General features: G+C 41.4%; 1 protein-coding gene across 1 annotated transcript; it reads left to right on the top strand.

The window, feature by feature from the left end:
• The first annotated feature begins 1,277 nt into the window (after nt 1-1,277).
• pinx1 (PIN2 (TERF1) interacting telomerase inhibitor 1) lies at nt 1,278-20,818 on the top strand. Its single transcript, XM_047574031.1, has 7 exons — nt 1,278-1,344; nt 2,013-2,122; nt 2,202-2,294; nt 2,523-2,604; nt 3,405-3,494; nt 7,411-7,493; nt 19,356-20,818. Exons 1-7 carry the CDS (start codon nt 1,326-1,328, stop codon nt 20,016-20,018), a joined length of 1,140 nt encoding a protein of 379 aa, XP_047429987.1. The 5' UTR covers nt 1,278-1,325; the 3' UTR covers nt 20,019-20,818.
• The last annotated feature ends 2,554 nt before the right edge of the window (nt 20,819-23,372 follow it).

The raw sequence follows: 23,372 nt of genomic DNA, 5'->3' as shown, positions 1-23,372 counted from the left end.
ATGCAAGAGAGATTACAGTGTTCACGTGGAATTCTATCTGGTCCACATTTCACCTACAGCTGTTTACTGTGCGGCGGTTAAAGCTGCTGCATTCGTGTGCTGCTTGTGAGCTTCTGTTTCAGAGTTCAAGTGTTTAGGCCAGGCCTTGTCACAGAATACCTGGTGAGCAAGTCTTTCCTGTCCTTTGAAATGACTTCTCAGCCATCCGCATCAGATTGAGATGCTAAAAATCTCATCTTGTTATAATCTTGTCAATAAACAATACAGCTCTGTAGCTGAATCTATTAAAATGTGTTGTCATAAAATTAGGGGTTAGTGCATCACTACTCTAAAACATATGTGCAGCCTGCACATATGTTTTAGAGTTTTTCGTTTTTTTTTTAGTTTAACTTGCTAATCCCTTTGCTAATACTATTTGTTCTTGACCTGTGCTTTGTATCGGAAAAGATCCAACAATTAATTGTGATAATTAAATGTATTTATTTATCATAATCCCCATTATTATGATGATTTAACAAGGCTATTTTTAATATAACACACTGTAGCCTATGTACATGAATGTGACTGTATGAAAACACTTTTAGTCTTATCTAATCTAAGTGGCTCTGTATCAGTGAAACAATAAATAAAACATTATTTCCCTTTTCTTTTTCTTCCATTGTTCTATTGATATACAGTAACAGTCTGACAGTGCTACTGTGGTTCAGTGAACCTGAGTAGACCAGCCCCATTCCTGTCACCTTTATAACAATCTACCTATCTAAACAAAAGGACAGAAGGACAAAGCATAGATACAAATACATAGAACACAACATCCACACTATATATAACATAAGAAGATCACAGCAAAAATTCAGTTCACCAAACTGAGAAAATTACATTCATTAATGAAAGCGATTGGACATTAATGTTGCAGTTTTTATTTATTTATTTATTTATTATAAAAGCTGAAGATACTTAACTACACCTCTTAGCCAGATGTGAAACTTTCACTAGAACAAATCAGTCTCAGGGCTCAAGTAAAGTTTCTGCTTCTTCTTTTTTTAAGTTCTTCAAATTTGAGAGGTTAATCACGAGTCACATTCATATTGAAATGATGATGATGATGATGATGATGATGATGATGATGATTATTTATTATTATTTTTTTCGTTCAAGACAAAATGTTCCGAGGAGAAAATATTTAAGTGTCTGTATTATAACATACCAGAGCACTACTGCCCCCTTGTGGAGTCGATACTGTACAGAGACAGGTGGTTGCCACGTTTTGCGTTCAGGCATATTCTGGGCAGCCTCCTCGGCTTTCGTCATTCAAGGACCCCAGGATGTCCATGCTTGCTGAGCGTATGTTTATTTCTTTAACGATTTAGACGCGTATTTCGTTTTTCTTTCATTGTAACTGTGTTTGTTTTCGTGTTTTATCTTGGTGAAAACCCACTGATACTTACTGTGTTGACATTTCTCCCAGGAACTATGGCAGTTTAGTGGGGTTACTCGTTGAAGTTAGCCTGTAGCTAGCATTAGCGTTTTCTACAGCAGTCTGTAAACACGTGTTTTGTCTTGGAAGTACAACAACTCGTTATACGCTTATTTCTACTTAAACTCTTTGTTCTCAATGGACGAATGGTTTATTATTGTGTTCGCTGTCGCCTTTCTAATAAACACGTGAGCTGTCACGCGGTGTTTCTGGACACTTTGATGTGTCAAACGTTCCTGCAGCTTTGACTCGCGTCTTGTTGACGCTGTCAGTCTGTGCGTTTTTCACATGAACGTGATGTGTTTATTTTAGTCTTGTGCTAACGAAATTGTGTAATATTGTGTGTATTTGTTCAAACTGTTTTTACTGTTATTATCGCGGTGTACTGTGTCTAAAAGTCACACATCCATCCGTGTCGTGTGTTTCGGGCTGCGTATAGAGTCACCCTACAGTGTGGGCATCTTGTCTTGGTCTTTTGTGCAATGTCAATGATGACTGACAGTTGTGTAACAGCCCCTTGCTCTCCTGTGTTTAGCCCGGAGGAAACAGAAGTGGTCTGTTGACCCAAGGAACAGCGCCTGGAGTAAGGATGACTCCAAATTTGGCCAGAAGATGCTGGAGCGAATGGGCTGGTCCAAGGGCAAGGTGAGTCAGTGTTGTTGTGATGACATAGGCAGCGAAAGGATGATTGGATTGTGTCACTTATCTTTTGCCTTATCTTCAGGGACTTGGGAGGAGTGAGCAAGGCTCCACTGAACACATCAAAGTGAAGCTGAAAAACAACAGCTATGGACTTGGAGCCAATACCAGCCATGAGGTGAGCACCATTTAAGGTGGACATGGGTTCACACTGTGAATCAGAATGAGGCACTTGTTGATGTTTTGTTGCTCATGCTCAGTATTTAACCCTAATTTAAGTCATTTTTAAATCCATGTATTGTGTTGGCTTTAATTTATATCTCTAATTTATCTTCACACACAAACTCGTCTAACATAAAAGAAAATAAAAGGTCGTCAGATAAACGATTTTCTTATGTCTTCACAGGATAGCTGGATTGCTCACCAAGATGATTTCAATGACCTCCTTGCTCAGCTGAACAACTGCCATGGTCAGAACAACACCAATGGTATGTATCCTACCCTTGTTTACAATAAGAAGTATTTGTATGCAATGCACATTTACTGTTTATGTCTGGTTGTAAACTCCATGCGTCAGGGCACAACACAACACGGTGTTAATTGTTACTTGATACCGATAATCTGATCATTTGATGTGGGAAATAATGGGGAAAAAATTCCAACAGGAGAAATGAATGTGAATGGTTCTTTGTATAATGTATATTATTGAATTTGAACAAACGTTAAGTACTGACGTCATATGCAGTAACCATAACTCAAACTTAGCACATCTCACCTGTAAGCTGCATATCTATCTCACACATGCTCCCAATATCACAATTTTGAGTAAATGTATGATTATCATGCACATGTTCACATCTTTTTTGACTTAAAAGCACATAAACACACCAAAATAGGTAAAGAGACTTCCCTCCTCAGGATACGAGGAGCAGATTTGAGTAGTTGTATAGAAATGGTGGCCTCAGTATGCGGCCAGGTATGACTCATTTTGCTGTGGATAAAATACAATTTTAACCATGTACTGTTGACACATTTCAAGACTATTTACATTTAAAATTAACCTTTCCAACAACAGTTATGTCCTCCACCTGATATCAAGCTGCACACTAAGTGCACCTACCTTAGTTGTCTTGTGAACCCTACTGAACAGTAGAGGGCACTGTAGTGCCACATTTAGCAGACTACAGACAGAAAATGCTGTTCTATAGTAGGTGGTAGGAGCGTGGTGAAATAATACATGCAACACCTTAAATTTGTAACAGTGTCACTATATGTTGATCTTGTGTAGAAATTCCACCAGATGAGCAGAAAGGCTTCAGCTTGGAAGAAAAATCCAAGACTTCCAAAAAGAGGGTCCATTACATGAAGTTCACTAAAGGTGAGTTTACTTTTTGGCAGCTGCCAGATCTTTGTAGAAGTTGACGGAGACAAGAGGGATGAAAAATGGTTCAGGAAGATGCTAAATGTGCACATAGAGTTTCCTCACTCTCAGCAGTCACAGCATTGATTACTTGTAAAGCTGTGTCTGCAACAAACTCCTCCAGACTTTATCAGGAGCCAATTTAAATACAGCACTTCTTTTCCAGAAAAAAACAAAAATAGCCTCTGTTTTCTCATTTTTTCTGCCATCACACATGTAGATTTTATCTACTCACACAGACAGACAGCCTCGTTGACCCTTAGCTGAGCTCTGTGCACTTGCCTCAAACCACAGACCCTGATCAGAGCTCAGTCAGCCTGTGCTAGGTCAGTTGGCCCGGTGAGTTTGAGGGGAGGTTATTTATAACTCTCTGCTTTCATTACTCTTTTACACGTCAGGAAGTTAAGATTTGTTGGTCAAGGCCAGTGCACTCATAGACGCAAGGAGGAATGTAGTGTTAAGAGCCGCTCAAGACCAAAATGAATAACCACAAACCCACATTTCCTTGCTAGTTTGCTTTACTTTGCTTTGCAGCATAGTTTCATAATTGTATACACAGTTTCTCAGTAAGGTAGTAAAGTTATTCATTCATGATGTTGCTTTGTTGGATTTGATTTGCATATTATAAATGTCTGATACTAAGCCAGTGATAATAAATACAATCTTTGCAGGTTTTCTGTTAGTGAAAGCTCATCAGGTCAGCATACTTGGCAAAACAAAATATCTCAACTCTTGCCTCACCTGGAAGAGCCTTTTACATTTTACGTCATTCAATAGCTGCTTCCTGTTTCCTGTTTGGGGCATCTGGCATGTCCATTTGCTGGTCCCCCCAAAAACAACACCTCCTCGTGACCTATTAGATGACCCCGCCAGATAAAACGTTGTCTCGGTCTCTCCTCCAGACCCTCTCACCCTGTTTTTGTGATCTTAATTTGGCAGTAGCCAGAAAAAGACCCTTTCCCGACAAATGAGATGCACCTACTCAAGGGACACTTAAGACACAAAGTGTGGGGGTGTTAAATTACACCTTGTTTTTACCGTTGCCTCATTTTCACATTGTCTTATGTTGGCGCAACCTTCACACATTTGCTATGTATATTTGAAATTTTGGCAAACTAATATAATTGTGTAATCTTCTTCCAGTTGACTTTTTCATACCATCACGACATTGTGTAATTTAAGGTCTAATCTGAGCGCATTCAGTTCAGGTTGTGATAATGTGCACAGTTACACGTTCTCCTACTGACTCTGTTCTGCAGCATATTCAGTTTTAACTGAAACAATAGATGCTATGTTGAAGTGCCACTTAAAGTTGAGTAGGTGTTCATCAAAATGGGAAAATCTGTGTGGGAGATGCACAGCCAGTGAAATGAATCAGAACTGAGATTACGTAATTGATTCGGTCATTCGTTTGATTGTCGTTGAGTCTCTACATCCATGCTGGTGCTTCCCCTTTGAAATCCTTAAATTAATGGTAGCGCTGCAGTTTCTTAACAGAACTGCGAAAGTTATAAACTATTGTCATTTTGTCTGTGTTCATCGTCCTATTATTATGACATAGTTTTTAAGTGGACAGTGTATCTTAATAACGACCTTCGTGAATCTGCCACGTCGATGTTCACCTCTCTTCTAAATGGCCTTGATGACCTCCTCTTTTATCGTCTTTGCAGTAGGATGCACCCCAGTCTGCTGTGAACTATTAAAGTCTGATCCCGCTGGACATCTAAGTTCTAATCCCGTACACGAGATCCTTCCATTATCACTGGCAGCTGTTTTTAAATGTCAAAGTGCACGTAACACGGCATCATCCTGTTGTTTGTTCAGTATGGCATCCACTTTCATTCTCGTCTTTATTTCCTCAGAAAGCTAAGAATAAAACAGTTTTACAGGTGAAGGCATCTCACTCGAATTCAGTCTTAAGCCACTTCAAGGCCCTGGTAGGCAGGAGACCTGTCAATCCAACCGTCTTTGGCAACATAACACTACTTTGACCTGCCTGTACTTAAAGAGGTCGCAACCGTTGTCATGCAACAAAAGGGAGGCTGGCTCCTCTTGTTTCTTCAACACGACCCATAATTGGAAACTTGAGATTTGAGTCGTTGAAGGATCATATTTCAGTGAACTCTGACTGTTAAACTGTCAGTTTAAATGCTGCAAATATTCACGGTCCTCTCTAAGTGGTAGGCAACCTTTTTATTTTATCTACCATTTTTAATGGTCTCCGTTGGCTGAAGTTGTCCAGTTTGTGGTTTGGATTGGCAGGGGCAACCAAAGAGTTACCTGGCAGCGTATAACCTGCCACGCCCGCTTGCATGCTTCCACTGACTACCTCGAAGTTGGCTCCCCTCCCTTTGAAGCTGTTGCCAAGTTAAGGCTTGTTAATAGATTTAGTGTTGCTAAGCTTGTTACATGAGCAGTTGAAACGGTCCTGGTAATACTCTCACAGTTCTCTCATAGATTGTGAGTAGAAGAAGGTCGACCGTTCCGTGGTGGATCCAATGGTTGAACCGTCCATTAAATACTGGTTTTCGTATTGAGTCAGATATATAAAAAATATATATATGTTGTGAGGGACTTCCAAACTGGCCACAGTAATCACTGTCCAAACATGTACCTCTGCAGGCCTCCTCCTTACTGCGTTTTTATTGATATCCTGCTCATGCCGGCTCCCTCCTTGCCAGCGCTGAGGATTGATGGCCTTTGTTTGCGGGGAAAGGCACCAAAATCTCCACTGCTTAGGTCCAGGGCCCACAGCATAAACCAGTAACCCAGTTTTAATTGCTACCTCCATCTATCACCTGTCAGGGCAGCAGGGGTGGTTGATGCAGAATTTAACTACACCTCTCCATTCACGGTTCTGTGTGGTGGCTCCGTTGCCGCTCGAAGCTTTTTTTTCCCCCCACTGTAGCTATTGTGTGTCTACGACTTAACTGAGAATATAATTTACTATTTAATATCCCTGTTAATGTTTGTATTTCAGTTACAGTTCCTGGGATTTGGCCGGTTTGACTGGTTGTCTTTACTGATAATTGCCGCCGTTTCAACCATGACCTTGGAAGCCACCTTCCACTGCATGTTAGCAGAGCCCATGCTTCATCCCTCTTAATTGCAACAAGCCGCCTTTGAAAGTCTATGGGAAAAAAGCTTCTTTTATCAGAACATTGTTATTTGCACTTTCACCTGAAAGCCTAAAGAATTTTGACAGGTATTTCCTCTTCCAAACAGTAGAGAGGTCAGATTGGGCATAATTTTACGCCTGACCTAAAGTTCAGACCTGACCTAGATGACAAACACCACAGGCCTCCCTTCTCATTTATTTTACTTTTCTCGGTTTTACTTCTTAGACCTGCATGTCCAGTGGCTTTCAAAGCCAAGAGAAGGGGAGATAGAGGTTTAAAAGCAATAAATAACCAAATGTTATCAGAGCCCCGCTGAAGGAAGAGGATGCAGCTGTACGAACAGGACCCAGGCTTGAGACAGGCGACTGTGTGCTTCAGGAGTCTTTGAGGCCCGGCTTGAAAATGGGAATCCGGAGGCGTGTCGTGGCAGACCTAGTCGTTGGTTTATTTTTCTTTGCCGTTTTATCCCTGCAGAAAGAAGCACAGATCCCCTTTCATACACACACACACACAAATGCAGTCATGTTTTCAACTAGTAAAATAATAAAGCTTTTTGTAAATGCATTTTAATTTGAACGTGCGCCTCTGGGAATTTTAATTGCTTTCCTTTTAGTACATCTGGAAAAGTATTCACCTTGGTAGCAGGTGAAGTCGTGACAGAAATTCAGTTACTTTCTACATCTGGGAAAGTAAAACCCTCCAGTATATCCCTGTACTGATTTGTCATTGTTGGATTGTTTTTCTCCCCCTTTCAGGAAAGGACTTATCCTCCCGCAGTGAAACTGATCTTAACTGTATCTTTGGGAAGAGAGCAAGACCTGCCAAAGATGAAGAACAGGTAAGACATTAAACTTGGTTACATAAATTTTTCATCCATTTTTTTATTGTTCCTTTTCAATAAATTAACAAATTGAAGGATTATTTAATTTTATGCATCTCCTTCCGTCAGTCTTGACAAGTGCATTTAGTTCAGTTTCAAAGATTCGTTGATATTCCTGATCCAATGAGAAGTGAAGCAGTAATTGCTGTCTACACTGAGCAGGCAGGCCTAACTTAACCCATTCAAAGTCAAGTGTGCACTGGGGATGAGGTGGCATACCTTCAACCAGGTGGCTCAAGCTTATCTGTCTCCGTCTTGATAATTGCTAACGACCATTGGTGCTGACGCCCTCATCGGCTGCTCTGGTGTCATGTGATCCTCCCTCTTCTACAGGGCCCTGCTCCCGAGCAGCCCGTGGCCCTAGATTAGCCATGTCACATCATGCAGCTTTCACAGTGCCAACAGGCCACTGAAGGTGGCAAGAGCACCTAAATCCAGTTAAAGGATTTGCACTCTTACCCCCATACTCCTCTCCTTCACACTCGGCCTTTGCTGTGCATCTGTCCCGGAGCGTCACATCAGGTGGTTAAGTGTGCCAGCAGGCATTATTAAAGGGAAATCAAAATCGCGGTGAGGTGTGCACAAATCAGAAATGATGACACCTGCAAAAAAGTTCTGCTTTTGCTCTTGGCGTCGATGGTTGGTCACTTCAAAACGTCACTGTTTGACGTTAGGTCTGATGCTTTTGAAACATCGCTTACAGGCTCAGGTCCAAATGCATTTCAAGGCCAGTGAGACTCTTGTAGCAAAAACAATGTCATACTTACCATTTAATGACCCTGTGTTTGGTCTTTTTGATTATGCATGGATTTTAAGTATGAATGGCCTCCTTTATACTCGAAATATAAAAAATCAACTCATCTGCATCTTCTAATCACAAGTGCTGTGCTCACAATTTACAGCTGAACCTAATGAGAATTTCATAAAGAGCCATTTAGTGGCACAGTATCTTCCTGATTAAATTCCACATTTAAAATCACAATCACCATGAAGACGGACGAGAGCAATGACAAAAGCACATAGAAAATGATACTGTATCTGTTTAGGAGTGAATACATTTGATAAAACCCTTTGACTGACCTAGTACAGAGCCAGAAGGACAGCGACATATCTATCTTTTGGACTGCGCAGAAAAGACTCTCGCTGGCTTCCCGTGTTTATCTCAAGCATTGGGCTTGAAGAAATTGGCATCTTAAAAATCCATAAAATGTGCAAAAAGAAAAACCCCTTCTCTATTCCCATGCAGGTGCTGAGCCATAACATCACAATGGCAGCTGCTCCCTAGCTGATTAACATTGGAAAAGCAAGCAATACACACCATAATTTTCTCCCTAATCATTTGGTTATGGGTTGTTATTTTTCAGCCAGGAGGGACACCATTGACACCATATCGAAAACACTCAGCACAATTACAATGGCTTCCCACGAGGCCTCGTGTTGAATCCCAGCTACATCTGAGGTTGCTGGGAAGAGGTGAAGAGGCTGATGGACCAATCAGGGTTCAGGCATTTTGCCGGATCTCCTGCGAGCGTGTTCACGACAGTTGCAGGGACCCTCAGCTCTCACCGGTCTTAGAGTCCTGCACCGTTGCCGTAGTAGCACTAAACATACTCCACAGTGTACACACCTACAGTAATCTCACTGCTCCAAACAGTTCCTAAGTAGTGACTTTATAAACACTGGGAACTCTGGTTTACTTGTGGACTTGATTTGTAGGGGTTTGCACAAGCTGCCACTGGTCGCATTATCGTTTGCATCTACATCCTGAAAAAGGTGAGGCCAAGAGGCTCGACCAAATCTGGATCGGCCTCTCCAGGACGGGCCCTCCTTCCCCCTCATGAATCTTCCAGCTTTTCACCCACCACCCACTGCTGTCTCTCCAGCCTCCCTTTCCACCAGTCCCCCACTGCTGGTGTTTTCCTTCCTCCACAGTGATGTGCTTCCTGTTCGACTCTTATCGCTGCTCACAACGCTCCCTGAAAGGCAGACGCACACACACTCACACACACACTGAACTGTCCCACATGCCTCTGTTCATCAAAGGATGTGTTGAAATGAATATATGAGGACATAAAAAGAAAAACAAAGAATATATTAATTGGCTGTAGACAGGTAGCCGCCAACATTACGTTATGTTTAAATGTAAACCTCTTGTCGCGACAGAATTGGTCTGTGGAGTGTTCTTAATATTCTTACAACTGCAGAAACACTTGGAAATGTCCAGAAATGAAGGTTATATTATAGCACATTATGGTGTGTGACAAACAACAAACTCGTGTAGCTTTAAAACCTAATTGAGAAAAATTGAATTATTAAGATAAGTTTCCAGAGTTCAGAAGATGTGTGATAATAACAAATAATTAAACCAACATGTTATGTCATCTTTGGATTCTTGACAGTTTTTGTTATTAGATCTTAACAAGCATTAAACTGTAGGAATAGAAAAATGAAGCTAATGTGAGGAAATAATTTTCTTTCTAATAATTTCTAATTTTCTGAAACTATACATTGTGAATTTTTGTGTCTTTCACTTTTTTTTTTTTTTTTTAAATTTCATTTAAATCTTAATGTTGTAGTTAATTAACAGTGGTTGCCGTCACAGGCCGATAGCTGCCTACCGCCCCGTCTCCTCACCACATCTGGTTCATTCACTCTCCGTCTCTTTGTCTTCACGCGATGCCAAGATGGCTTCACCCCGTTGATCTTCAAAACTGCTTCGTCACAGAGGGTTAATCAGTCTTTAAATACAGCCCATGATTAAGACGCATGAACCTTACAGATGGACGTACTTAACATGTACCAAACACATGTGAGCTCCATCCCTCCATACGGTGTAGGAAAGATCCTGGATGTTCAGTGCTCTTACAGTCATACCTGTAATCTGATTATTTAGCCAAAAGATCAATCGATTACTCGTTTCCCCCACACCTTTGTTTTTTTTTTGATTATTATTATTATGACGGAGCTGCCTGAAAATGTAAGCCTAAACCATTATTTACACTACCTGACCACTGAGGGTTGTGGCGTAGCACCTGTCCATCCACTCTGCTCTCTGTTATCCATCACCCATCCCACGCCTGCGAGTCCCCCTCCGTCTCCTGCCTCCTCCTGTGCCCCTCAACACAATTACTCACCGCATGACAAACGACAGGCTCCCTCTGCCGAGATATCAAAAAGCCCCGGCCACTTCTAAATGAAGGCACTTTGGCAGCCCTGTGCTCCCTGTGCTTATCGGCGGGCGAGCAGTGCCCCTGGCCGTCCTGCGTCCTGCTCTCCTTCCTCCTCCTTCTCCACCACCCCTGCTCTCCATGCCCTCCTCAGGGGGTTTAGTTAGGGGAGTCACATGGAGGGCCAGCCCGGCTTGATTTATCTCCCTTGCCCCTCTGCCCAGCCACTCAGGCAGGCCGAAAGAGCCGACGAGGCTCCAACGGGCCTCAACTCGAAAGCCCGGCATTAGCTGAAATAAACCATTCTGCCGCCCAGTGAAAAATGTCCTCTGATTGGCTAATTAATCAGTCAAAGGGGAGCGACGCGGCTTGTGACTTGAGGGACCCAAGTGGGCGACCGCAGAGGGCCTGCTGATAAATAGACTCCCCGCCGATTCATACATCAACAAAAGTTAGTCATTTTTTAAAGCCGCCAGCTCACATGAAAGGTGGAAACGAGCCATAGTTTTATTTCTCCACCTACAATTCCTTCTACCTTTTCTGTTTTTGGGGAGGGGGTTTTGAAAAAGACAAAATTCTGTTTAATCTGTTATGTTCTTTCTAATTTTTTTTTTTCCAACCAGTTTCTATTTTATATGAAGCAGTGACAGTAAAATAGCCATGCCTCATACGATGATGATCAAGCTTTGCAATTTTAAAGAAAAGATTAAATGATAACATTTAAAAAATGTGACATAATGTTACGTGTCCTAATTTATATTTATTTTGTTTTGACTTATTCCTCTCACTAAATTAAATTTTAAGTTTATCTGTCTTGTTCTGGTTTTGTGCTGATAAACCGTTCAAACACATCAAAACATCAGAATCGTTCCAGCATTAATCCCTTCATTAGTTTACTACTCCCTAAACGAGTTGGGAAAGAAAAATGACTGGAGAATAATTTGGTACAAGCCTTGTTTTGACGTCTGACCCTCCAATCAGACAGTAGCTACGGTGCGCCCTGTTCTCGGGTCAGCGTGACCCTGCGGCCTCTCCCACTCCCACTCCTGCTCAGGCACAAAGGGCCGAGGATCAGACCTCATCGGGTGGCACCTGTTGCAAGTGTTTGCTGCCCACGCGTCTTCCACATGAAGGATCACACGTCAGCGTCGGCTCCCCCGATACCACCAACTTAAGGAATATGGGGCAGGGGCGACGCGGGATGGGGGCTTCGAGCATTTGGCAGATGCGTCACCATGGCGCCGGGGAGCTGATGGGCGGAGTCGAGCAGTGAAACTTTGCTGACAGCGCAGGAGCAAAAAGTCTAGAGTACAGATTGTTGCAACTATAATCCAGGTTTCACGTGTTTCATATTGAGGCCTGTGAGCACTAAACTCGATTAGTATTGAGTAATTAAGTTTAACTGCCAAGACAATTAATAAACTACGGAATTTTTATGTAAATAAAACATAGATATGACTCAATCAACATAATTTAAAATAAAGACTTGATTTCCAAGTTTATTTTGAGCAGCAGCTTTATCATCTTTCCTTCTTTTATTTAAAACGATTCTCCTACCTGCTTACTTTTTTATTAGGGGAAGCTTTATTAGGTAAAAATAAAAATGTTGGACCAGACGGTATTACATGAGACTAGCGCTCTGTATCTGCAAGCAGACGTCTGTATCAAGAAGCTTTATTGTGTTGCTTTTTGTGAGCTCCACCTCTGTTATTAACCATATAAATAGAAACACGGCACCAAAGCCAGGAATTTCTTTTTCTTTTCTTTCCCTTTTTTATGCCTCAGTTGTCCATCAACGTTCAGCGCTGATCCGTTGAAAGGGGATGCCGGTGTAAACGTGCGTTGTCGCGGTGTGCCTGTGGCCGTTTGAATGGGCCGGTGCTCTCATGCAGGGCGCTGGGCTTATTGTGAAGCTGGGGAGACCTAATTCATCCTCAGATAACATCTAATTGCCGCACTCCCTTTTTTGAGCGTGTTTGTTGACAGGCTCTTTTACTTCTACCGCCGAAAATATCAAGACCCGCCAAGTGACACTCCCCTCCCTCACCCCCGCCTGTAAAGACACACACACACACACACACACATTTGCCGCTTACCTCCCTGGCAGTTCTGTGGACTCCTCCCTCCTGGCTATGCCAGCCCGCTGACACTTACAGATTAGCGCAGGACAAAAAAAAGAAAAAAAAAGAGGGTTTCTGTCTCTTAGTTACGGCCTAAGCTACAATACATGGGGCCGTGGTAATTACCGCCCGGTAAAGCTAACCGCCCAAAGATTTCCAGCCCTCTCGGCTGTTTACAGCCACAGACTACCATTTAATCACTGACTCTTTAATCTAATAAATCACAGCAAGGGGAAAATAATCACAGTATCTTCTCTCCCTGGGGTTGGGGCGGGGGACCTCAATGTTCTTGAGGGGGGGCATTGTCGGCAAGAGTTTGCAGTGTTGAACAAGCGCAGGGCAGTCATGCTGCATGCATAATGTTGTCTTCATTTGTTACTTATGATAAACGTTCTTGCTCTGGGCACAAAGTGCAATTTTTCAAAACCAATTTTTTTTTTATGTTTCAAGTTAACTACACACGCAAGGTACACATTTAGCAAAAGTATTGCTTTGTGGAAGCTTCAAGCCATGTGTGGTATTAGTGTGCTTAGGGAACCTACTTTTATAGTTTTTAACTTTATATGTGTAAACCTTTAAGCAGTAAGGGAAGATGAATATATACTCACTTTGGAGGCTGAGATGTTGGGAAAAAATATTGATGGTCAACGGAGGCATTTACTTATGTACTAGGGAATAAGGTATCCACCTGTTTTTCTGTCCACCCACATCAGGCTCATGAAGGATGGGCTACTGGACTCATGTGCTCATCAGGGAGAGACAGCTGGCTAATCAGGGCCTGATCCATAGACCCTGAGTATCACCAAATTTATTATTGTGGCAGGACAATGAGGGCACACTCATGCAATTACAGACCCAACCAATATTGGCTGGAAATTATTGGGAAAAAAAACTGCAAGTAATGCAAACAGACATTTTTTAAGAAAAATAAATGGGCAACTGTAGCATTGTCAAATGCTAATTAACACAAGGCAGAGGGTGTTCCTCTGATACACTACCGGTCAAAAGTTTGGACACACCGTCTCATTTAATGGTTTTTCTTTATTTTCATGACTATTTACGTTGTAGATTCCTATGTAGAACACTATGAGTGAATACATGTGGAATTACGTAGTAAACAAAAAAATGTGGAATAACTCAAAACATATATACGTTTTTTTTTTTTTTTTTTTCTTCAATGAGTTTCATGAGGTAGTCACCTGAAATGGAACAGTTCACTCTGGTCCATCTCATCCCAAACCATCTCCATTGGGTTTAGGTCATGTGACTGTGGAGGCCAGGTCATCTGACTCAGTACTCCATCACCTCCTTCTTGGTCAAGTAGCTCTCACACAGCCTGGAGGTGTGTTTGGAGTCATTGTCCTGTTCAAAAATAAATGATGGTCCAACTAAACGTAAACTGGATGGGATGGCATGTTGCTGCATGATGCTGAGGTAGACATGCTGGTTCAGTGTGTCTTCAGTTTTGAAGAAATCTCTAATAACACCATCACCTCCTCCTTCTCCATGCTTCACGGTGGGAACCATGCATGTAGAGAACCTAGAACCAAAGACCTCAATTCTGGACTCATCAGGCCAAAGCACAGATTTCCACTAGTCTAATTTCCATTCCTTGTCTTTCTAACAAATCATATCATATCATGAAGCTCATTGAGAGAAGGCCAAGTGTTTTCAGAGCTGTCAGCAAAGCAAAGGGTGGCTACTTTGAGGAATTTAAAATATAAAACATATTTAGAGTTATTTAACATTTATTTCTTTGCTGCACAAGTCCTTCCTTTTATATATTCATTGTCTTCAGTAAAACTAAAGAAAAATCATTGAATGGCAGTGTATATGTCTCTTCATGTTTACCTGGTGGTTGTGTCTTTGAGTCCAGTTTAAACTTAATTGCACAAGGTTTAGATTTTACGCTTTGATTTGTGTTGTTTTCTAGAACAAATTAAATGATTGTTAATTATCATTTCACATTCTGTTCTCTGAAACAAGTGACCATAAAAGTAATATATCTTCTGTAAGTATTAGTTTACAACCATTTTGTGAGCAGCCACAATCACGTGGTCTATGTTACTGACTCCATCCTGCCAGGACCAGTGGTTTGTGGGACAATTGTATAGTCAACAAATTATTGTATTGTAGCTCAAGATAATCAGTGTTACTCACTTTATCTGTAAGTGCTAATCAGTTTAAAAGGTGTTGGAGTCGGATCACAGGCAAAAAATAGGAAAATGTAGGATATCTAACTTGCCATTAGCAAATCCTTCATAAAGTGAACATAGTTGCATACATTTCTGTGCAGAGAAGTTTCACATGCACCCCAGTGAACCTTTTCCATCATTTTGTGGCTGGCTTGATTGACTTTCCCACTGAATACGTTGGCCTCGGTATCCTGGCACCTTGGCACATGTCTTTCCATTGGCTCCATTAGCAGGGGAAGATAGAACTGGAGTGTCTTGAAGGAGGCGGCCTGTTGAATGTCTTCCCACCCTCTCCTTTTCTCTGGGACCCTCTGCGGACCCTCCCTGTGTTCCCTGCCCAGCCCCAGCCCCCGCCAGGGGAGAGAGTGGAGCAGGAAGGGCCCGATAGCCAGCCAGGCCGCTCCTCTGCTGAAGGAGCCTTATCTCAGAACTGCACACAGTGCATTGAGCGCATCCTTTTCCTGGGGTTCTGCGTCTGGGAGGAGGAGGAGGAGGAGGAGGAGGAGGAGGAGTAGACACAGCTTGATATAGGTGTGTTCTCCAACCCTTCACTCCTCAACCCAGGGTTTTTGAGTCATTCTTCTCTAGTTCCAGCAGTTATGCATATTAATTTATAAATGTGTTAAATCTCTTTTAGAGATTTCAGTGGAAACTAAAATGTAGTATGTACATAATCTGTCTCTTAAAGCATTCTTATACTTTGGCATGTGAAAAGTATCCATTTTACTTAGTACACCGGAGGTTTACATGTAAACGCTCCTTTTTCACTGAGTAAAACTACTCTGTCAAACCAGAAGAAAAGTTGTTAAGACTGTTCAAACCTTGGCTGTGAATAACCAACCACACACTACAGGCCGACCTTTTCGAAAGAGCGAATTGAAATATTATTTCTTTTACACATCAGTAAGTACAATTTGCATACCTTTTTGCTCATTTTAAAATTAGGTACGCTTCACTTGATAAATTAAATGTATGTTTGGGGATTTTAGTGTGCTACATGCTGCAGGAGGCGTGCTGCATAGATGTGTGAATCGATCTTGTACAGTTTAATTTGTAGTGATGTGATAAATGCTAGGAAATAAAAGATAAGTAATGTGTTAATATATCAGAGAAAACATTCCTGATTTTTTAAAGACAATAGTTTAATACGTACAAATATCAGTGATTCTTAAAAACACATTTTACTCTAATGTTAATATTTCGTTGTGTAGTTCGTGCTGGGATTCAGGTGTCGTTCCGTGCGTGCATCGTACTACTATGCTACATACCATTGCACAGAAATAATGACTGATGATAATAGGCCAGAGGAAAGAAGACACACCTGGATATATAGAAACAAGATCTCAAACATTACTGCAGAGTAGTTTCTTAGTAACATGTTGCCGTCAACACTCCACGGCAAGAAAAATCTCCAGGGCTGCCAGTAATGCTGACTGCGTCTGTAGCTTTATATCCTCAGTGTGTGTGTGTGTCCAGCGCGTGCTCAGCACAGCACTTCTCCTCCTGTCGGATCAGAGTCTAATGGAGATCCCCAGGCAGTGAGGAAGAGCCACAGACCCAGCTCAAGCCACCTTTCCCTGATGATGAAGAAGATGTTTCTCTCTCTGTCACTCTCCCCTCTTTCTTCCCTCGCTCATTCACCCTCTCCCTCTCCTGAGAGTAATTTCACAGGCAGTTCTAAAGTGGCCCCCAGCCATCTTCCCAAATCCCAGTTACATGTTGTTTGGCGCTGTCAGCTCTAAGCCCCAACTCCACTCTCCCAAGCAGAGAGGATGCCATTGTGCAGTAACAGGGAGTATAGATTTTCTCTGTGAAGTTGGAAAGTTTTGTTTAATGGCGCCTCACCTGAAGGGCCTTTTCCTCACCCTTGTTAGAAGTTGCGGCTCTTTCCAGCCAGCTGGTCTGAGGATGGCGGAAAACTTTGGGTCCATTTAAACACCTGCTTTTTAATTGAACCTCAGTCATGCGCCTCTTCTCCCTCTGAACCGACTTCAACTTGATTTAATAATGTACATCTTCTTGAATAGATTCATAAATCTCTTTTCAGTGGTGACCTGGTCAAGGCACAGGACTGTCATGTGATGTTTCAAGAATGATTTGTTGTACATTTTGGGTCACGGTTGTAGTAAAATTGACTCTAGTGTCATGTTATGTCATACTCAAACATGTCCGCCACAGTTCTCCACTAAATGTTCTTCATAATTTATTCCTATCCTGGTGTAAATTTGCAGAGCAATCATTTCTAACCATATGAGTCAATATATTAGGCCTCAAAGACAATGGTTGTTCCCTTGATGAAATTATATTGACTATGGAAGGCCTTTTAGTAGGCTAAGACTAATAGCTGGTAGGGTTTGAAGAATCCCTAGTGGCTAATTTATCGTAAGAAACCAAATTAATAGCCAATGAAAAAACATACTGTAAATAACACATGCCCTAGCAGGACACTCAGTGTACATCTAATAACATCACCATACATTTTATCCTCTATAGCTCCCTCAAGACATTTGGATCTACATCCACATTGTTTTTCCCAGCCATCAGTTTGCTTGTCTATCTCAATCAGTGCTGAGGGTCAAAGCAGCATAATCTGAATGTAAAAGCTAAAAGGCCAAACATCGAGGTGACTCGACACAGCACAGTGTTTTCAATTTATCTCTAATCTGTATAGGGTTTGAAAAATGTCGTCCACTTCACCATCTCTGAGGCAATGCACAGAGCGGCAGTATTGTTTAGTGGGATTCTCCAGAGGAGCTTCTGTATTCTTCTGGACAAATCATTATGCATTGAGTAGGCCATTAGGAAAATGAAGACAAATGGGTCGCAGGGGTAAAGTGACAAATTGTTCATGCTGTGGAGTTAAAATCTGGACCATGTTATGCCTCACAGTTGTAAAGTTGCCCTTGTTTAGTTTGTAGCCTGAAGGCTGCAGAGATGAGTTTGTGATGTGTTGGAGATCCTGGTCTAGACTATAACCTTAACCATCAGTGCAAGGCTCACTGCCTTTCTCATTCTGAGCAACTTTCACTTGCTTTCTGAAAGCTCAGATTGTTTTACACTTTCATGTTGAAACTGACCTAAAATACAACAGGTGCACCGCAGAGCAAACATCGGCCTAAATAGTTCATCTATTTTCAAACCTCAGCTACTAAAATACTAACACTAGTACTAGTACTAATACTAACATACTAACACAGCCCATATATTTCCCATTAATATTCATGTTTACATGCTGCAGCAATTTTATTTTTTTTATTATTATTATTATTATTTTTCTTTTTATTAAATTGGTTTATTACACATATAGATACCCAAGTCTTTAATAATGTGTAAAGGTATTTATTTTTGGTGATGCATCTCTACCACACCCTAGTAAACTGTTGTCTAGTGGGACATTGCCCAGTGCAAAGAGCTGAACAGGCAGGAGGCCAACTAAAAGGCGGATTATACTTCTGCGTTGAGTTGACGGCGACAACGCAGACACCTACACAGAGACGAGCGCTGTAACTGATGTGCACCTCACGCCAAAAAAATCTCCTTAAACCCAACTAACGTGGCATATCCCTCATTTCTTATTTGGAAAATGCTCAGAAAAGGAGCTTAATTGAGAATATGCTGCTCACATGAACCATTTAAATTTTGGACTATATATGGAGTAATAGTGGATTATTACTGTCCATGTAAATATGTTAATAAATGTAAAGTGGAGCGGATTAGCAAAACAAAAAAGTAGTGTGAGACCGTCAAGCTCAAACGATTCTTTCCTCATCTGTGTCTATTACAAAAAGTTTCCCACTAGGAAAAAATGATCTTCCCACCCAGATACCGGCGGTGACAGTATTTCTCACCAGCACATTACAGAAAACGTGGCCTAAGGCTCTATACACAAATGACATCACACTGTTCTGGATTTCTAAATATGCCATTTTGTTTAGTGAAAAATAGATTTAAAAAAAAAAGATATATAGGTATATATTTATACTGCCAGGCTGATTAGGAGCTGCTTTTATTCTGTAGCTTGCTTTACTTTTGAGGAGCCTTCCCAGATGGTTAAGGAGCTGACTGTGCAAAGACGCACAGCTGCACGTGTGACGATGATAAATGTCAGAAATGTGGCAGTCACATTGACAGTGCTCATTTTAAAGCTTTAACACCTATTGTTGGATCAACATCCTATTTTGGGTTCCCGCTTCTCACTCGCCAGGGTCTGCCCGGCTAATCTTTGCGTGTTGATTGACAAACACTTAAGCTCCTCCGTCTGCTATTGTGTGCTGTCTTCATCTATGTAGATTCTGCAGATGCTTCATTAATCGTCTCACTTGTCTCTTTGTGGTTTAGGAGAGCAACAGCAGTGATTCTCAGGGGGAGACGGAGCAGAGAGGGACTCCTGCTGCTTCTGCACAGGATCCAGAGTCCGTCGTCAACACTGTGACCAGTACTCTCACGATGCAGGAGTATTTCAAGCAGCGAATGGCTCAGTTGAAGAAGGCTCGCGGGGCCCAGAGTGCAGCCGAGGCAGAGGCGGACAACACATCGGGTCCATCTGAGGAACTCAACCCCATCCACTGCAGCAAGGACGATGCAGAAGAGCACAAAAAGAAGAAGAAGAAGAAGAAAAGGTCTGCGGATGAGGTGGAAGAGTGTAGCGCTCCCGTTGTAGTAGAAAACGTGGAGGAGCAGGTGCAAGAGCCTTCAAAGAAAAAAAAGAAAAAGCGGAAAACGGCAGAAAACGATGTGGACATCAATGAGAACTCTAGCTCCTCTTGTGGTGTGGAGCTGAACTGTGAGGAACCACCTCCCTCTAAGAAGAAAAAGCTCAAAAAACACAAGGAAGCCGAGCTAATAAATGGACACGAGCCGACTGAGAATCATCCTGCAGAGACAGAGGTTGTACAGAAAAAGAAGAAACACAGAGAAGAGGTGGACTGTGTAGTAATAGAAGAGGAGGAGCCGGTGGAGAAGAAATCCAAAAAGAAGAAGAAAAAGAAACATCAAGAATAGGATGGAGTTCAGAACAAGGTTATGTAATTTAGGCTGCAATTGACTTGGCACATAATAATCTGATCACTTTTTTATAGTGAGGAGAAAATAAGTTATACATTTGATAACACCAGAAACCTTAAAAGGTGCCTAATAAAGCCTCCGTCATTCACTGTTGGCTGCTGGAGCGCACTGCTGTAGGACAGGACGGGAGGAGAATATAGACACTCACATGTCTGTACGTTCAATAGATAAGAAAACAAACCGTAGCTGTCACTTTTACACTTTGTCTTTATACACAGTAAACAAGCAGGACATAATGTGTGTCAGCTGATTTGTAAATATAGAGCAGGGCTAGCTGTTATGCTAAGTCAAGCTAGCTTCATTTAATCTATTTGTTTACTCATGACTGTATCCACAGCATGAGAAATTGTAGTTAACTCTTTTATAGGGAATTAAAAATAATTAGATGACACTCACGCTAGGTTTTATGTCTCTAATGCTTCAAATGAATCAAAGGTCCAGTTTCCTACTATTCTCCTATTAAAAATGTCTTGAGGATACTATTCTGTTTGTATGATGCCATCTTACGCATTACTATTTAAGTAATAAGTAACAAACAAACTATTTTTTCCAATTCTTCAAATGATGGACGTCTCCTTCATATTGTGAGTTAAAGTAACTGAAGCAGTTTTATCAAACAAAGTTTAAGTCAAGTCATGAAATATGTGATGAAAATGATGATTTGAATTCACACAAATTTTGGTGCTTTACCTGAATCTGACCTTTTTTTTTTTTCAAATAAATCTAAGTAAAGCATGTTTGTTCCTCCTTTCTTTCTCATAATTGTCGTACAATGTAGGTCAATACATCAAGAAAATATGAGAGGTGAGGAGAATAAATGGGCTATTGTTGTGCAATCAGTGTAAGGTGATCTGCTTTTGAGGATATTTCAAAACATTCTGCTAAACTACACAGGGACAAATGTATTTAACTCCACGTCTTTCAAAAAAAAAAAAAAAAGAAAATCACCCTTTCCATTGTCAGATGTGACGTACGATGTTAGGAAAAGGGTTGTTTGAGCCGACAGAAACGAGACAGTCCTGTTCAGCGGTTGTGTGGTATGAGTCAAAGAAGGAAATGGGAAACTACAACTCCCGGCTTAAGCGTGGACATGCTACAGCATGCCTCGTCACTATTTGGAGTTTGTAAGTCATTTAAAAAAAAAAAAAAAAGAAGCTCATTCATCACGCTTTGACTAACAGTGACTACTGCTGGGCGTGTTCGTGTTTTTTTTCTCTCCTCGTCACGATCAGCTGGGGGTTTGGCAATAGAGGTTATTACCTGATCCACCAGTTTATATTTAGTTCATGTATGTAAGTTAACAAAATATTTTATTAGGTGTGGGTACTGGCATCACAGTTTGAGCAAAAGATGAATTGTTTTGGCCTTAGAAGCCCATTTCTGCTCACGTGCCGGGAAAAAAATACTGAGAAACCTCTAAATAAGCACTTAGCATAATGACATTAAATTATAATCTGTCAAAATAATGACTATCTCAAGTTCTGTCTCCAAAAATAACTATGTATCTAAAAATAATAATTATATCAATAATGACTTCAAATTAATACTTCATTATTTCAAGGAATGAGTTATCTCAAAATAAGCCAATGAAAATAATGATAGTCTCAGTGTGGCTCAGTATCGTAGTGAAAATAAGTTGTTCGCATAGTGAAGTTTCTTCTTATTTATTTGAGAATATAGTGAGAATAATAAGAAATTAGTGTTGAGCCACTGATACACAGCCTTACATTATTGTTAGGAAATTGTAATTATTTTTGAGAAAGTCTTTTTCATCCTCATAATGGTTCGTATGGGATTTTTCTCATTACAGTGATGGAAATGTGCTCCTATAAATGTTACTATCGAGTTTTATTACGTTTTTTCACATTAGTGCACGCACTATATGATTACACACATGTTTTGAGTGTCGTATAACAGCAGGTGAGAAAGACAGGAGACGCAGAAAATCTTGATAAAGATTTGTTGTATATGGCTGTCGTCTTGAATCCGTAATCTGTTTTGGAAATGTTCTTTATGCACGACATAAAGAACCAAACCCCCTCTTCAAGTCTCCACTATCCAAATGTCTATCAGACTGAAAGGGTGACCAACAGCTGGCTGATGCAGTGCCCACCCACACACACACACAGCGGTTAACACATAAAGCTATTAGTCACTTCAGAGACCTCCTGATTCTGGGATTTCTTCTGCTCAATTCCAAATAAACATGATGTGAAGCCTTATTCTCACGCGTAGCCAGTCTGCTGTCTACTGTGCTCTCAATCACTCGTGTGCCCCCGTCTGCACCCACTGACTTTCACTATCACGACGACTTCACATCAGCGCGGCCCGTGTCAGGGCAGCGGGGGGAAATGTGGTCCTATATATCACCGATGTGCCTTCTCCACGCACAATCTGTGGCTTCAGGTGCCGTATCCTGTTCCTGTGCGGGGGTAAGTTTCACACAAGGCTCTAGCTGACACTTCAGTTTGACGGTGGGAGGGACGACCGATGAAAACGTGTGTTAGATCTCAAGGCTGGGGAGAGGAGCCGCGTGTTCTTCCTATCTGCAGTCAGGTTGCTCCCTCCTCCATATTACAAACCAGGGCACTATCTGACCTGTGATCAGTAGCCGTGTCTGAGCAGTGTGTGTGTGTGTATGTGTGTGTGAGAGAGTGAGCTACTCCATGACGGCAGCCTGAGAGTATCCTGTCAACAGGAACTCCTGGATTTGATATGCACCCGCTTCTGGCCACAGAAGGAAACTGATTTGTTTGTAGTGTGCGTTCAGAGCTTTTATTTCTCCGGTCAACCACATGTGTGTGTGTGTGTGTCCAGAGGTTCCAGGAATGGATCAGCATAACCCAATCGGCTGAGAAAGTGACACACTGATTATGTCTGGGAGAATAGGTTTAATATGAGAATCTTTTTTTAAAAAAAATAAATAAAAAGAAAGAAATATATATATATTTATAATGGAGCTGAGTTTTAGAAGGCAAGAAATGACGAGCAGCTTGTTTTCTAAAAATTGAGGGTGGTGTGTTTTACTTGGTACGCAAACAACATAACTATCTGGTATCTGGGACTTAGGTGGAAAATTCAAGCGTCACTAAACCAGGGCAGTTTGCTGATGTCGTTGACTGCAGAACAGGTTAGGTAGGCTGAGATTGTCAGGCCAGATTTTCCTCGAGACTAGAGAGAAAAAACAAAGTTTCAAAACTGTCATCACTGCTCAAAACCACGAATGTTTGCAAAAGATTTGGGTTATTTACACGTTCGCTTCTATTTGGCTCACTCCAAGTGATCTTTTTG

This window comes from Mugil cephalus, chromosome 21 (assembly GCF_022458985.1).
Source record: "Mugil cephalus isolate CIBA_MC_2020 chromosome 21, CIBA_Mcephalus_1.1, whole genome shotgun sequence".
NCBI classification, from domain to species: Eukaryota; Metazoa; Chordata; class Actinopteri; order Mugiliformes; family Mugilidae; genus Mugil; species Mugil cephalus.
This window is presented reverse-complemented; position numbering and strand designations above follow the sequence as displayed.

Bases quoted from the DNA above. Each gene is read 5' to 3' on its own strand.
- pinx1 (XM_047574031.1), top strand. The intron at 2,605-3,404 runs GTATGTATCCTA...GATCTTGTGTAG, and splicing joins TGGTCAGAACAACACCAATG to AAATTCCACCAGATGAGCAG. The intron at 7,494-19,355 runs GTAAGACATTAA...TTTGTGGTTTAG, and splicing joins CTGCCAAAGATGAAGAACAG to GAGAGCAACAGCAGTGATTC.